The sequence below is a fragment of the Gopherus flavomarginatus genome, chromosome 1, assembly GCF_025201925.1.
Source record: "Gopherus flavomarginatus isolate rGopFla2 chromosome 1, rGopFla2.mat.asm, whole genome shotgun sequence".
NCBI lineage: Eukaryota > Metazoa > Chordata > Testudines > Testudinidae > Gopherus > Gopherus flavomarginatus.
In genome coordinates this window covers 258,778,437-258,792,923 of record NC_066617.1, presented here as the reverse complement: position 1 = coordinate 258,792,923, position 14,487 = coordinate 258,778,437, and the positions used below count along the sequence as shown (strand labels likewise).

General features: G+C 43.5%; 1 protein-coding gene across 9 annotated transcripts in view; it reads left to right on the top strand.

The window, feature by feature from the left end:
• Positions 1–8,037: 8,037 nt before the first annotated feature.
• The window catches only part of TFDP1 (transcription factor Dp-1), a 141,750-nt gene continuing 135,300 nt past the window's right edge, over positions 8,038–14,487 (top strand). For 2 of the 9 annotated variants that reach the window (XR_007773909.1, XM_050949940.1), the window contains exons 1-2: positions 8,149–8,267; positions 9,244–9,331. Coding sequence is in view for 8 of the 9 variants with exons in the window: in XM_050949940.1 (XP_050805897.1) it covers positions 9,320–9,331 (12 nt within the window). In the remaining variant the exon portion in view is untranslated. The other 7 variants (XM_050949933.1, XM_050949880.1, XM_050949915.1 and 4 more) reach the window with 6 other exon arrangements.

Here is a 14,487-nt window from a genome sequence, read left to right as displayed (position 1 = left end):
ATTAGCTTCAAAGCAACAGTCCACAGACAACATGCACTGTTTATTCTTCCTTGGGGGAAGGTCCTGCTGTGACAAGAGGCTTGTCAGCTTGCTAGAGAGCTATAAAGGAAAGCCCCAGGCCTGATCCTGCCATCTGCTTAAACTCTGAATAGGGAAAGTATCAGTTGCCAGATGAAGATCTCCCACATAATGATTTGGTATAACCTGGAAAATGCATGGAAAGACTTGGAACAGACTCTGCACCGCCTATTGGCCTATAACCCTTTAAATTGATTCCAGAATGACTTTTACAAATCAGCAGCCTCGCCATCTCTGTTGTGAAACTCACCTAAGTACTTTACACATATTTGTGTGTATATTGATTTTTTAACCATTTGCAACTCTTTTCTTTTTCCTATTATTAAACCTTTAATTTTAGTTACTAAAGAATTGGCATCATTGTGATTACTGGGTAAGATCCAAGACTCATATTGACTTGGGGATAATTGTCCGGTCCTTTGGAATTGGTGAACCTCTCATATGATGAATCAGGTTTTCAATAACTCCTCACTATATTAGATTTAGCTGTCTAGATTGGAGTCAAAGGCTGGAATGCTTAAAGGGAACTGTATTTGGCTTCTTGTTTACTGGTGTGGTATTACAGAATCTGTTTTGTTATCAGCTTGGTGAATCTAATAATAGAATAAACCATCAGCTTTGGGAATTGTCTGCCCTATTCCTTGCAGTCTGCCCTGAGTGTAGCATTCTCAGTGTGGCCCATCCAGGCACCTGATCACAAATAGAAAAATCACTGAATCAAAGATGAAATAGCAAGGGAAGCAAACAAATACAGTTTACACAGAAAATAAACATGAAGATGTAACTTTTCTAATACAAGTTACCTGTTGCTTTTGAACAGTTTGGCAGCATGCCCCTCTGCTAAAGAGGGGATACTGCAATCATAAACAGTCCCCTGCCTTTGAGACTGTCCCTCAGTTTTGGAAGACTTTCATTTCAAAGCCCTTCCCTTTTAACAGGGTTTGCGGTTTATTTTCCTTTATCTCAAACTATGGTAATTCATGGTTTTTCAGAGCAAGTGGGAAATTCCCTCATCTTGATAGGCAGGGTCTCAGTGTCTTCTCATTAACTGTAATGGTACATTATTTGTCTTTTCCTGGCTTGAACTATGGATTGTTAGTTGCGTCTGGTTTTCTGTAAACACCAGGCTTTGGAGGAGTCCCTCCCTGCTGTGAGGTATATTTTAAATTGTAGAACAAGTAATGAGAATAGTACCCTGTATTCTATATACATAAATACATATAGATTCACAACAGTCTCTCTATATATTTTATAATGACCATCAAGTTAAGAACATTACAAGCTTTCATTAAAGCCTTCTTCTCAACATATTTTATACACAGTAACATTGCATACAGCTAGTTGATTCAATTGCTTACTCTTTGGGATTCAGACCCTCTGTTCTCCGCTTGGGGTGCTGAATTCTGATTGTGTCTGTAGCATTACCCATTAATGAGCCTTATTATACTGGAATCTATAAAATTTCTATAGCAGACCCCCTCATCATGCGTCATATGGCTAAGAGAACAGAGTGCAGATACCAGGTCTCATCAAAGGATCATGAACATTTTTATTCTCCCCTGACTCCTGAGATCTTTGATGCTCACTGCAGTGAATGAAAAGAGTTAAGAGAGGCATTCAAAGTCTACCACAAGGATAGAGACTTGAAAAAGCTGGACATATTTGGTAGAAAGATTTATTTAACTTCAAGCCTACACATTTGTAGAGCCAACCATCAAGCATTGTTGGCTAGGTACGATTTCTTCAACTGGTATGCAATGTCCAAATTCCTGGATAGAATACCAGAGGAATCCAAGGGGGAGTTTCAGGAAATGTCTATATAGGTCATCTGGTGGTGAGAACATCCTTCCAAGTAGCCCTTGACATGGCAGATTCAGCAGCCAGAGTGACGGTAATTGCAGTCACTAAGTGCCACTCATCTTGGTTGCAATTTTGCTGTATGCCTATGGAATTCCAAAAAACAATAAAGATCTACCTTTTGAGAAAACTAACCCCTTTTCGGATAAGACAGATGAAGCCCAGCATTCCCTCAAGGATTCTAGGGCTACTTATACACCTTTGGGCATCTACATTCCATCTTCAAAGAGGAAACAATACCATTCTCAATTCCAACAGAAGCAGACATTCTATCCCCCAAGACAGCCTGAACAAGCTAAAAGGTGAGGTGAGTCTCAAAGGAGCCCACCACCACCTCCTTCTGCATTGGCTTTGTCTAAACAACCATCCACCCTGAGGCAGTCTATTTGATCTTTGGTCAAGGTCAGCATATCAATCTATCCAGGTCTACCTTGTTCTCCTCCTCCCTTTTGGAACAATTGTTCCTCAGTGCTTGGAACCTTGTTACAATACACCAGTAGATTCTGAACACCATGGGACTGGATTACACTCTGCAATTTCTCTGCATTCCTTCCTTCCACCCACCCCTTCTTTGCCCCTTTTTCAAGGGCCAATCTCACAAGGCTGTTCAAAAACAAGAAATACAGCGTCTTCTCAAGTTGAGAGCCATAGATGAGGTGCCTCCGCAAGATTGGGGAAAGGGGTTTTACTTTCATCATTTCTTCACATCAAAGTCCAAAGGAGATCTGAGGCCTATCCTACCTAGATCAACAAAATAATAAACAAATACATTAAAAAATACAAAGTTTTGCATCGTTTCCCTAGCTTCTATTATTTCTTCTCTGGATCACAATGATTGGTATGCTGCCCTCAAGCTGAAGATGCTTATTTTCATGTGACTATCTACCTAGGCCACAAAAGATTCCCTAGTTTCATGGATGCAAATACTCATTATCAATGTATAGTCCTCCCCTTTGGGCTGTCATCAGCCCCAAGGGTCTTCACAAAATGCATGACAGTAGTGGTTGCTGACTTCAGAAGGATTGATTTGAGGCTGCTCCAAGCAACAGACAGAGGACCTCATCAGATAAATCCAGTGCCTTAGGTCTGATACTCAACAAGGGCAAGTCAATCCTGTAATACAGATGATCGAGTTTATTGTGATTGTTCTCAGTTCAAATACAGTAACGGCTTATTTGCCCCAGTCCAAGTTGGAAGAGATTCTGGATTTATGCAATGCCCTCCAGGCCCACCCTCTGATGAAAGTAAGAAACTGCCTAAGACTCCTAGGACATATGACGGTTTGCACACATGTACTCAGCATGCCATACTCCATCTCTTGTGCATGCAGGGGTAGTTAAAGTCTGTATCATTCATCAAGACATCTGCTGGACATGATGATTCATGTACCTGCAAGATTTCTTCCTTGAACTGATGGATCCAGCCAACATGTGCAGAGAAGTTGCTTGCTTGCTTGCCTCCCTGAGGCAGCAGATTGCTCTCTGGTGGTCCAAAATATTTTACTGAACAGCAGAAAACCTTCTACAGGATATGTTACTTTATGAAATGAACATGTTTCTCCATCTGATCTTAGCAATGAGGCATCCTTTCCTTGCAGACTAAACTTCAGGACATCCTGGAATATTTGCTATACCTGAACAAACAAGGTCTCTCAGTTAGTTCCCTAAGGGTTCTCCTGGCTGCAGTTTCAGTTTTCCACCCTCTGTTAGGGGGTAGATTGGTGTTTTCTAATCCCATGACTATTAGATTCTTAAAGGATATAGATAGACTCTATCCACCTTTCACCTCAACCAAACAATGTACACCTCTACCCCCAACATAATGCGACCCGATATAACACAAATTTGGATATAATATGGGGGGGCCGGCAGGGCTGCGCACTCCACTGGATCAAAGCAAGTTTGATATAACACAGTTTCACCTATAACGCTGTCATGGTATAATTCCCCACTCTAAACCTTAGCGTCCAAAAGATGGGGTACCAGCATGAATTCCTCTAAGCTCAATTACCAGCTTAGTACTTATAGCGCTGCCACCAACCAGGAATTCCAGTGCCTGGTACACTCTGGTCCCCCCAAAACCTTTCCCGGGGACCCCCAAGATCCAGACCCTCTGGATCTTAACACAAGGAAAGTAAATCCTTTCCCTCACCGTTGCCTCTCCCAGGCTTCCCCTCCCTGGGTTACCCTGGAAGATCACTGTGATTCAAACTCCTTGAATCTTAAAACAGAGAGGAAAATTCACCTTTCCCCCTCCTTCTCTCTCCTCCTCCCAGACTCTCCCTGAGAGAGAAAGTAATCCTAACACAGAGAGAAAATAACCTCTCTCTCCCCCTTCGCTCCTTTCTCCCCACCAATTCCCTGGTGAATCCAGACCCAGTCCCCTGGTGTCTCACCAGAATAAAAAAACAATCAGGTTCTTAAACAAGAAAAGCTTTTAATTAAAGAAAGAAAAAATAATAAAAATTATCTTTGTAAATTTAAGATGGAATATGTTACAGGGTCTTTCAGCTATAGACACTGGGAATACCCTCCCAGCCTAAGTATACAAGTACAAATTAAAACCCTTTCAGCAAAATACACATTTGAACTCCTCCCAGCCAAATACACATTTGCAAATAAAGAATACAAACATAAGCCTAACTCGTTTTATCTACCTAGTACTTACTATTCTGAATCTATAAGAACCTGCATCAGGGAGATTGGAGAGAAACCTGGTTGCACTTCTGGTCCCTCTGAGCCCCCAGAGTGAACAACAACCAAATTCTAACAGCACACACAAACTTCCCTCCCTCAAGATTTGAAAGTATCCTGTCCCCTGATTGGTCCTCTGGTCAAGTGACAGCCAGGCTCACAGATCTTGTTAACCCTTTACAGGCAAAAGAGATATGAAGTACTTCTGTTCTATTAACTCTTACTTATCTGTTTATGACAAACGCGATAAGATTTTTTGGCTCCCGAGGACAGCGTTATATTGAGGTAGAGGTGTACTTACAATCTTTTTTTCTCAAGACACATAATGATGAGTCAGGGCTTCTCCTTTTACAGGGTGAAAGGAGGGTTTCGGGGCTCCAGCGTGTATGTGTGTGTAGGGGGAGCCGGCGGGCTTTCCTCTGCAAAGTGGGGGTTCACCATGCCACCTATTATAGAAAATAGGATTGTCCTCTGTGGGGCACTGCTTTGGTGCTTCTCCTCTGTGGAGATCTATTTGGCATCAGATGAATCCACCTATGAAAAAAAATGCTTCCAGCTGCCAGGGGCGGCTCTATGTTTTTTGCCACCTCAAGCATGGCAGTTAGGGAGCCTTCGGCGGCGTTTCTGCAGGAGGTCCGCTGGTCATGTGGATTCTGCGGTGGTTCTACGGGTGATCTGCTGGTCCTGTGGGATCGGTGGACCTCCCGCAGAAACGCCGCCGAAGGCTCCCTGACTTCCGCCCTCATGATGACCAGTACGCCGCCCCAGCTTGCCGCCCCAGGCACACGCTTGCTGCGCTGGTGCCTGGAGCCACCCGTGCCAGCTACACTGGGGTCCTTTTTACTTCAGCCTCTTGTTTGGAAGGTCTACTTTATCCAATTAGCTGTAGAGCCACATCATTGTCTTTGAGTGCTAAGGAACTGTTGCTTGGCAGAGTCATTGACTTCGCTGATGTTGGCACAGAGTACTTCAGTGATGAAGCTGCCCCACTGGGTTAATTGGGGGTAGGGAGCTTGATCTGCTCTTACATGGGTGAGAACTGAATTTGAGAGCTCAATATCCTTTGCTGACATAGAATTTATTTTCAAGTTCTTACCTTTTGGAGCAATCTGTGCCTGCCTCACTCAGACTTTCAGAGTCTAACTGGAATGCCACAAGTTAGGATATTTCTTCAGTGCATGAGGTGACATCATTCCGCCGGCAAATCAAGCATTTCTGCATATTGTGGTCAACTCTTGAGGTAGATGATGCAAAGAAAAGAGGCTATTTTGTACATAGTTTTGCCACACTGACAAACATACTTGAAAGAAAATCGAGTAGCAAAGCATAGAAAAAACCAACACTAAAAGATTTCTGGAACCATGAACACCAACCAGGTGCTGATGCTCCAAAATACCTGAGAAATGCAAAGTACAGGAGCATTCTGAGTTAGGCATTAGTGTGCTGAGAAACAGTCAAGACTTGCTCTGCTCTGGGGCAGATACCATAGTGATAAAGAAAAACCCACCCAGGTGTGGACATGCCAAAGCATGGGAGCTGGAGAATTCAGAGGAAAAAAAAAAGCATTGCCTAAACACCGCAGCAGACATAAAGCACAACAGAAAAACAAGTGCCAAACCTCCTCAGCGCACACTAGAATAGTTCATCCAATTACCTCACAAGTACTTTATGCAACTGCATTGGACTGCCTCGAAGGTATGACTAATATGGTAAGGTTACATAACAAGTGTCAACAGAACAGCAGTTCTGAGACTGTGGGTCGGGACCCCAAAGTGGATCGGGATCTCATTTCAATGGGGTTGCCAGGGCTGGCTTAGAGTTGCTGAGGCCTGGAGCCAAACCCAAAGCCCGATCTGAACCTCAGGCTTCAACCCTGGGTGTCAGGGCTAGGTTGCAGGACCCCTGCCTAGGGCTGAAGCCCTTGGGCTTTGCCCCCCAACCCCTCCCACCGCCAGGGGTGGTGGGGCTCAGGCTTCAGTCCCCCTCTTCTGTGGTTGTGTAATAATGTTTGTTGTCAGAAGGGGGTCGTGGTGCAATGAAGTTTGAGAATCCCTGCAACAGAAGAATTTGAGCAACAAAGAAATCTTTTCTCCAAATGGTGCTGCTTTGCTGATTGTGATCAAGAAAGAACTGACTCAAACATTTGGAGAGAAGCAGGCTGGCATGCCATAGCTGGTAGTAGACCTGTTTCGTGCTCCATCTTACTACTGCTGCTCTCAGTGGTTTAAAAGCCTCTAGAGCTAGGTCTCTTTTCCTGGTCTGCACAGATGTTATCACAAAATATTTTTGTCCTTACCTATTCTTTCTTTGTAAGGGAATAAATCAGTCACCAATTATTCTCATTCCAAAAATAATCTCTAGCATATTTTTTCCTCTTTGCTTTTAAGCTGTCACTTGCTGCTTAAATAATAGCTGTCTTCCTCTTGCACAAAAACCTAAAACACTTTTCAGATAAAAGCCTTTGCACTAATGCCTTATTTTTACATTTCTGAAAGCAGTTTTGTGTACAAGCTTACTTTTCTACAGTCACTGTTTCATCCTTCTAGATTTGAAGATTCAAAGGATGTTCCATTTTGCAAAAATGTCATAGTAGTGTATCCTGATGAAATTATCATTCTCTAAATTTAAAAAACCTAGCATGGTGGAGAACAAAATGGAATTTTAAAAGACCACACACCATGCTATAAAACTTACTATGCTGTACAATTCTGTCATAAGTGCAGTATCTCAATGTGTCTGCTTCAACCAGCAGAGCTTGCAGAGGAATATATTTGCCCTCTAATTAAACTACTTTAATATTACATGTTTAAATGTGGCATTCTAAGAGCCCCTGCCCTGATAATGGTAAGGCAGTGAGTGAGGAGGAAGCATTATTCAGAGGTTGGCTAGGGCTGGTTACTAAAATGCTGTTGCAATGGGTGCAGAGCCTGTACATGAGCCAACACCCTCATGATTTGTTTTGACAGTGAGCGCTGCCATTAGTGAGCCCAGCAATATCCTTATGACAACAGAAGGGAAATGTTCTGCTAGTGAATCTGAGGCTAGGCCCTGCTAAGACACTGAAGACCCAGCACCTGGGAAAGGTGCCCATGGCCTGCAGCAAGGGGTGAAGGGGACATGGACTGAGTGCCCCAACCCAGCCATAATCGGCAGAGGCGAGTTATGGTACAGTTTTGATCTTGTCTTCCCTTGCTTGACGCCCAGAGATGGGAAGTAGGCAGCTCAGCGTTTACACAGGCCGAGCCACCCCCTCGAGTAACGCCACGTGCCACAGCGCAACTACTCAGTATCACTGATTAACCGCCCGCTCTCGCGCCCATGCTTCCCGCGCACTTGTTCCTAGAGGAGGGCGGGGAGTCCATAGGCGCGAAAAAGCCGCGCATGCGCTTTTCACGGACGGCGGGTGGAGGGACCACTGGTCTCTCCGAGTGTGTCCCGTGCGAGGCACGTTACACCTTGTGACGTCAGCGCGCAGCGTCACGCGAGTGGGACGTACAAAAGTGTAAGTTTCAATTTTTTTTTTTCTACCAACGGAAAAAAATTTCTAGGGCCGCGTCCGCGCGCCGGAGCCGGGGAGGGGCGGCTGCGCCCCCGCCCCCACACAGGGAGCCCTCCTAGGGGAGGGAGGAACCTGCGCAGGTGTGCGGCGAGCGGGGCAGGAGGGACACAGCGGGGAGGGCTGGAAGGGAGGGACGCGGGGACAGGGAAGAGTGAGACTGACACGTGCGGGGGGGGGGCGGGAGCGAGATCCCCCGATGGGGGCTGGGGCCAGTGACAGCCCAGGAGCCCCCTTCCCCCCGCATTGGAGGCCCGTGAGCTGCACATGTGCAGTCGGCACCCCCCGCCGTGTCTCCGCAGAGCGGCGCTGTGGGGGCGGGCGGGGGACGGAGGGAGGGTGCTGTCCGCCGGCGGCTGCTCAGGTGCAGGCACCGTTCGGCATGTGGGAGGTGCTGCTGCGCCGGAGGATGCGTTGGGCGGGACGTGGGGAGGGGGCGCGGGATCTGCCTGGGGGGGGGATACCCCAATGGGGGAGGGGAGAAGATGGTGCCTCCGACCCCTGAGTCGGCCGAGCCCGGTGCCTCGCGCGGCCCCGCGCCGGCTTGGGCGGGCTGGCGGGCCCCGGGGGTCTGAGGCGCTGTTGGGGCTGCGGCCCGTCTGCCTGCGCCCGCTGCTGGGTACGGAGGGCTGGCGGGGGCTGGCCCCAGAGGCCTAGCATCTGGTGAAGCTGACAGGTCCGGCACGGAGGGGCGCCCCCACTCCCATGCAGAGGCCTGGCCTTGGGGGGAGGGGGGTGGCGGGTAATGTTGCAGAGGGCGCAGCTGGACCGTGACCGGCCCAGTGTGGGCTTAGGCTGCCTGCGCAGGCCGCCTGCTGGGCTCCCCCGTGTATGTTTGGGGTGGGGAGGCCCCTGGAGCTAGGGTGCGAATTGTGACAGCTTCCCCTGTTGGGGTTGTGAGGCTGATCACCGAGAGTAAGTTGATGATGCCAGGAAACTTTTTAAATATTGCAAGCACATTCTAAAGTGGAGGAATTTCTGCTTGTAGTTAATAAATTACATTGTACAGTCTTCTGAAATTCAGTATTATAGCTGGTGTTGTCTTGACTTTCTTTTTAGAAAATAACATCACTGTTCCCGTTTCCTTCTGTGGGCATCAAGCATTTAACCACCTTGATTTCTAGGCATTGGTAACATGGCAAAAGATGTAAGTATATTTGTTTCATATTATATGGAAGTATGAGTAATAGAAGACTTCTATGTTCTTGCTAATAAAAATAAAGCAGGCCATATATCCCACAGATGGCATTAGGGGATATGAAGACCTGCTTTTTGTATCTTATTTAAAATAGAGTGTGCAGTACATCTGTCACTGTTTTTACATAAAAAGTTTAGAATAGAATTATTAGCTCTTGTACTGTAAAAAGGCTTAAGATTTGAGAGAATCTGCAGACATTTGTTCTGTGCAACAAAACAAAAAGCCACCATTTTGCTGAAAAGCATTTGTGATGCAGGCATTTTGTGTTACTTGTAGAGATTATGAAAACTGCTTTTCACTGTTGTGCTGGGCTTTAAAAGAAACCCCAAATAATGAAATTATTGTTCAATCTAAGTTTTGTCAGTCAAGTACCTTTCATTAAGTTCTGTTCGTTGATAAAACAGGTGCACCAGGAACACCACTGTCAATGTTGCCCTACAATTCAGCCCTGTTTAAGGGTGAGAGGGTCCTTCTTTTTTTCCCCTTCTCTTCTGAGACAGACAAAATAAACCTAGTTAATGCCAATAGGAATTGGCCTAGGGCAACTATGATTTTTCCACATAATCCATCAAATTCAAACCGCTACCACTCACCTCTAGGTTAATAAAAGGGGGTCTATCTCTTGAGATATCTATTCTTACAGTTCCCTTTTTAATATCTCTGTAACTATCAGAAAAATTGTCTTTATATTTAAATGTAAATGAACTTCTGTTCGTTCACTAATAGTCCTCATTTAATATCATTAGGCTTTCATAGTTTCATGTTACATTGCTAGTAAGGTACTCTGATATTCTGATTTGCATATTGAGATTTTTTTGCATATTTTCCAAAAAAAACCACTAAGAAAAACAGCATTTTAAGAAAAGGTTTTAGATTGCGGCATATTTGATATGAGAAGGTGTTGCAACCTTCCAAACAGTAAGAGAGACAGAACTTAAGTAATCCTTGGTTTAAAGAATTAATATTGTAGAGCTCCAAGGTGGTTTAAAAACCACTACCCCCTCCCCCACAATGAGTAGGGCAGCAACCAGATAGAAAAACAGTCAGTGAAGTCTTACCAGGAAAAGACAAAGGAAATGAATTGTATTAAAGATACCTAAAGCTCTTATGGGTGGTGAGAGAAAAGAAAGTAGGCCCGTTGAGAGTTTGAAATAAAAGATGGTTAAAAATGACAGATACTAAAGCCCTTTTGTTTAAATCCCTCCTAGGCTATGTCTACACTACGGACCTTACAGCTGTACTGCTGCAAGGTTTCCTATGTAGGTGCTCTACACTAGCAGGAGAGCATCTTCTGCCAACATAGCACTGTTCACACTGGTGCTTTTATTGGCAAAATGTGTGTCGGTCAGGGGTGTAGGTTTTTTCACGTTCCTGACTGGCAAGTTTTGCTGACCAAAAACAAAAGTGTGTGAGGAAGAATTTAGAAAACTAGGAAATGAGGAAGAACTTAATGAATATTGATGAAAGTCATGTAAGGAGAGTACTTGGGGGAATAAAAGTGTATGCCAGTCATCCAGTTCAGCTGATATGGACCATAAAATATTAGGATACCGTGCAAACTTAATGTATAGTTTTGTGTAGTGGTTCTCAAACTTTTGTACTGGTGATCCTTTACCTGTAGCAAGCCCCTGAGTGCAACCCCTCATATAAAAAAGTGTTTTTAATTTAAATATTTAACACCATTATAAATGCTGGAGGCAAAATGGGGTGTAGGGTGGAGGCTGACAGCTTGCGACTCCCCCGGTAATAATCTTGTGACCCCTTGAGGAGTCCCAACCACCAGTTTCAGAACCCCTGGTTTAGTGGTAGACAACTGGTGTGGTACTAATTGCTTTTTGCCAATTTTCAAAAAGGGAAAGAAGAGTGAACCTGATGATTACTGTTCAAAGCCTTACTTCTGTCCTTAGTGAAATAATGGAACAAATTACAGGAGGGAAAAAAAATGCCTATTTTTTAGGCCTTGATCCTACAAAGACTTGAACATGCTTAACTTTAAGTATGTGCATAATCCTGTAGACTTGAGTAGAACTGTTCATGTGTGTAAAAAATTAAGTATGTGCATTATTCTGAAGGAGTGGGACCTTACTGGATAATTTACACTGAACAGTAAGCAGTATAAATGTATAAAGAATATTTCTTTCCAAACAAAATCTATTCCTTTTCTTAAAAAATTTCAAAATTAATAGCTAAACAGAGGGATTAAAGAAATAATATTTGGATTTTACTAAAACATTTGGTAAATCTTCCAAAATCTTTATTTGAAAATTTTAGTGACATGGATGTAGTGTCATGTAGACTGAAAATTGGCCAGAGGATTGTGAACAACTAGTAATGATAAATGGCACAGTATTGAGTTTGGGGAAAGTACTAATGGATTTTTTTTCTAATGGGTAATGTTCAAAAGCTATTGCAAAGTCTGTGGTAGCTCCAGTCATAAATAACCTCTTCTCTGAAGAAGAGGGAGTACAGAGGACATCATAATTAATATTAAATATAGAAGAGTTGAAAACACCAGTGAGGAGAGAGAAATAATGCAAAGGAGTGTAGAGCGAGTTAAAAACATAGGTGGGCGAATCCAAATTAATAAAAAAAAAAAATACAGGCTAATATTTATGAGGAAAATAATCAGAACACAAATATTCAATAGGAGGGAGAAACCTTGAAATCTGTAATGCTCAAAGAGATGTAGGAGTAAAGATAGAGAACAGCTCAGTTATGAAATTCCAGAACGATCTGGCAGTGAAAATGACCAGTGTCACTTTTGGCTAAAGAAGCAGAGGTATCACATAGATTGGAAAGGTAATCAACAGAGCTATACAGAGAGTAACTGGACTCATTTACTGAAAGACCAAAGGACATACTCAGTACTAAAGGACTTGAAATTGATTGGTTGTCATCTCTTCTTTGAACTGAAAGTTGTTTAAGGGGTGGAAGGAATAACTTGCTAGGGAAGGTTAAGAGATTAAAAATGTGTAGCCTGGCTCATTGACAATAGAGAGGGAGCAAAGACCATGATGTTTGAGGTGTGTTTGTAGCTTGGAGATAGGATAGTATGATTTCCCTTTACTTAAGCAGTGATCAGTTCTGAGGGTCTTGCAGCAGGTCAGTTTCTGATGAGAGGAATTGAGGTCCCAGAGTTGCATATGGTGTAACTTTTTTTTTTAAACAATGTGTACATGTTCTCATCTACCTTACTCCCATGAGTCCTTTTGATCTTAAACCAAATTAGACCCAGCCATGCTTGGGGAATCCCAGAAACCTCAGCTCAGTCACCACTTCTGTTTTTAATGGCTGACTGTCTTTGTTACTGTCACTTTAGAACTTAAGAACAGCCATATTGGGTCAGACCAAAGGTCTGTCTAGCCCAGTATCCTGTCTTCTGACAGCGGCCTGTGCCAGGTGCCCCAGAGGGAAGAACAGAACAGGTAATCGTCAAGTGATGCATCCCTTGTTGTCCAGTCCCAACTTCTGGCAAAACGGAGGCTAGGGACTCTGTCCCTGCCCATCCTGGCTAATAGCCATTGATGGACCTATCCTCCATGAACTTACCTAGTTCTTTGTGAACCCAGTTATAGTCTTGGCTTCACAACATCCTCTGGTAAGGAGTTCCACAAGTTCACTCTGTGTTGTGTGGAAAAAATACTTAGTGTTGTTTGTTTTAAACCTGCTGCCTAGTCCGTGTGTTATGAGAGGGAGTAAATAACAATTCCTTGTTTACTTTCTCCATGCCAGTCATGGTTTTATAGACCTCTGTCATATCCTCCCTTGTCGTCTCTTTTCCAAGCTGAAAAGTCCCAATTTTATTTTTCTTCTCATATGGAAGCCGTTCCATACTGCTAATAATTTTTGTTGCCCTTTTCCAAGTCAATATGGTTGTTTTTTTTTTTTTTTGAGATAGGGCAACGGCGTCTGCACACAGTGTTTGAAATGTGAACGTATCATGGATTTATATAGAGGCAATGTGATATTTTCTGTTTAAGAATTCCCAGCATTCTGTTGCTTTTTTTTACTTCCACTGCACATTGAATGTGTGTTTTCGGAGATCTATCCACAATTAATTCAAAATCTTTCTTGAGTGGTAACAGCTAATTTAGATGCACATAATTTTATATGTATAGTTGGGATTGTTTTCCAATGTGTATTACTTTGCATTTATCAACATTGAATTTCATCTGTCATTTTGTTGCCAAGTGACCCAGTTTTGTGAGATCCTTTTGTAGCTCTTTGCAATCTGCTTGAGTATCTATCTTGAATAGCTTTGTATCATCTGCAAATTTTGCCACCTTACTGTTTACCTCTTTCTCCAGATGATTTATGAAATAAATATTAAATAGGACTGGTCCCAGTACAGACCACTGGGGGATACCACTATTTACCTCTCTCCATTCTGAAAACTGACCATTCATTCCTACCTTTTGTTTCCTATCTTTTAACCAGTTACCAATCCATGAGAGGACCTTCCCTCCTATCTTAAGAGCCTTTGGTGAGGGACCTTGTCAGAGGCTTTTGGAAAAATCTAAGTACTCTATATCCACTGGCTCCCCCTTGTCCACATGCTTGCTGACCCCTGTTCAAGAATTCTAGTAAATTGTTGAGGCATGATTTCCCGTTACAAAAAACATGTTGACTCTTCCCCACCAAATTATGTTCATCTATGTGTCTTGACGATTCTGTTCTTTACTATAGTTCCAACCAGTTTGCCTGGTACTGAAGTCAGGGTTACCGGCCTGTAATTGCTGGGATCGCCTCGGAAGCCTTTTTTAAAAATTGGCATCATATTAGGTATCCTCCAGTCATTTGGTACAGAAGCTGATTTAAATGATAGGTTACAAACTACAGTTGAGTTCCTTCAGAACTCTTTGGTAAATACTATCCAGTCCTGATCACTTATTACTTTTTAGTTTATCAGTTTGTTCCTAAACCTTCTCTTGTGACACTTCAATCTGTGACAGTTTCTCAGATTTGTCACCTAAAAAGATTGGCTCAGATTTGGGAATTTCCTCACATCCTCAGCCGTGAAGACCGCTGCACTTAATTAATTTAGGGTTTGGCTACACTTGCAGGTGTGCAGCGCTGGGAGTTACAGCTGTCTTCGTACAGCTGTG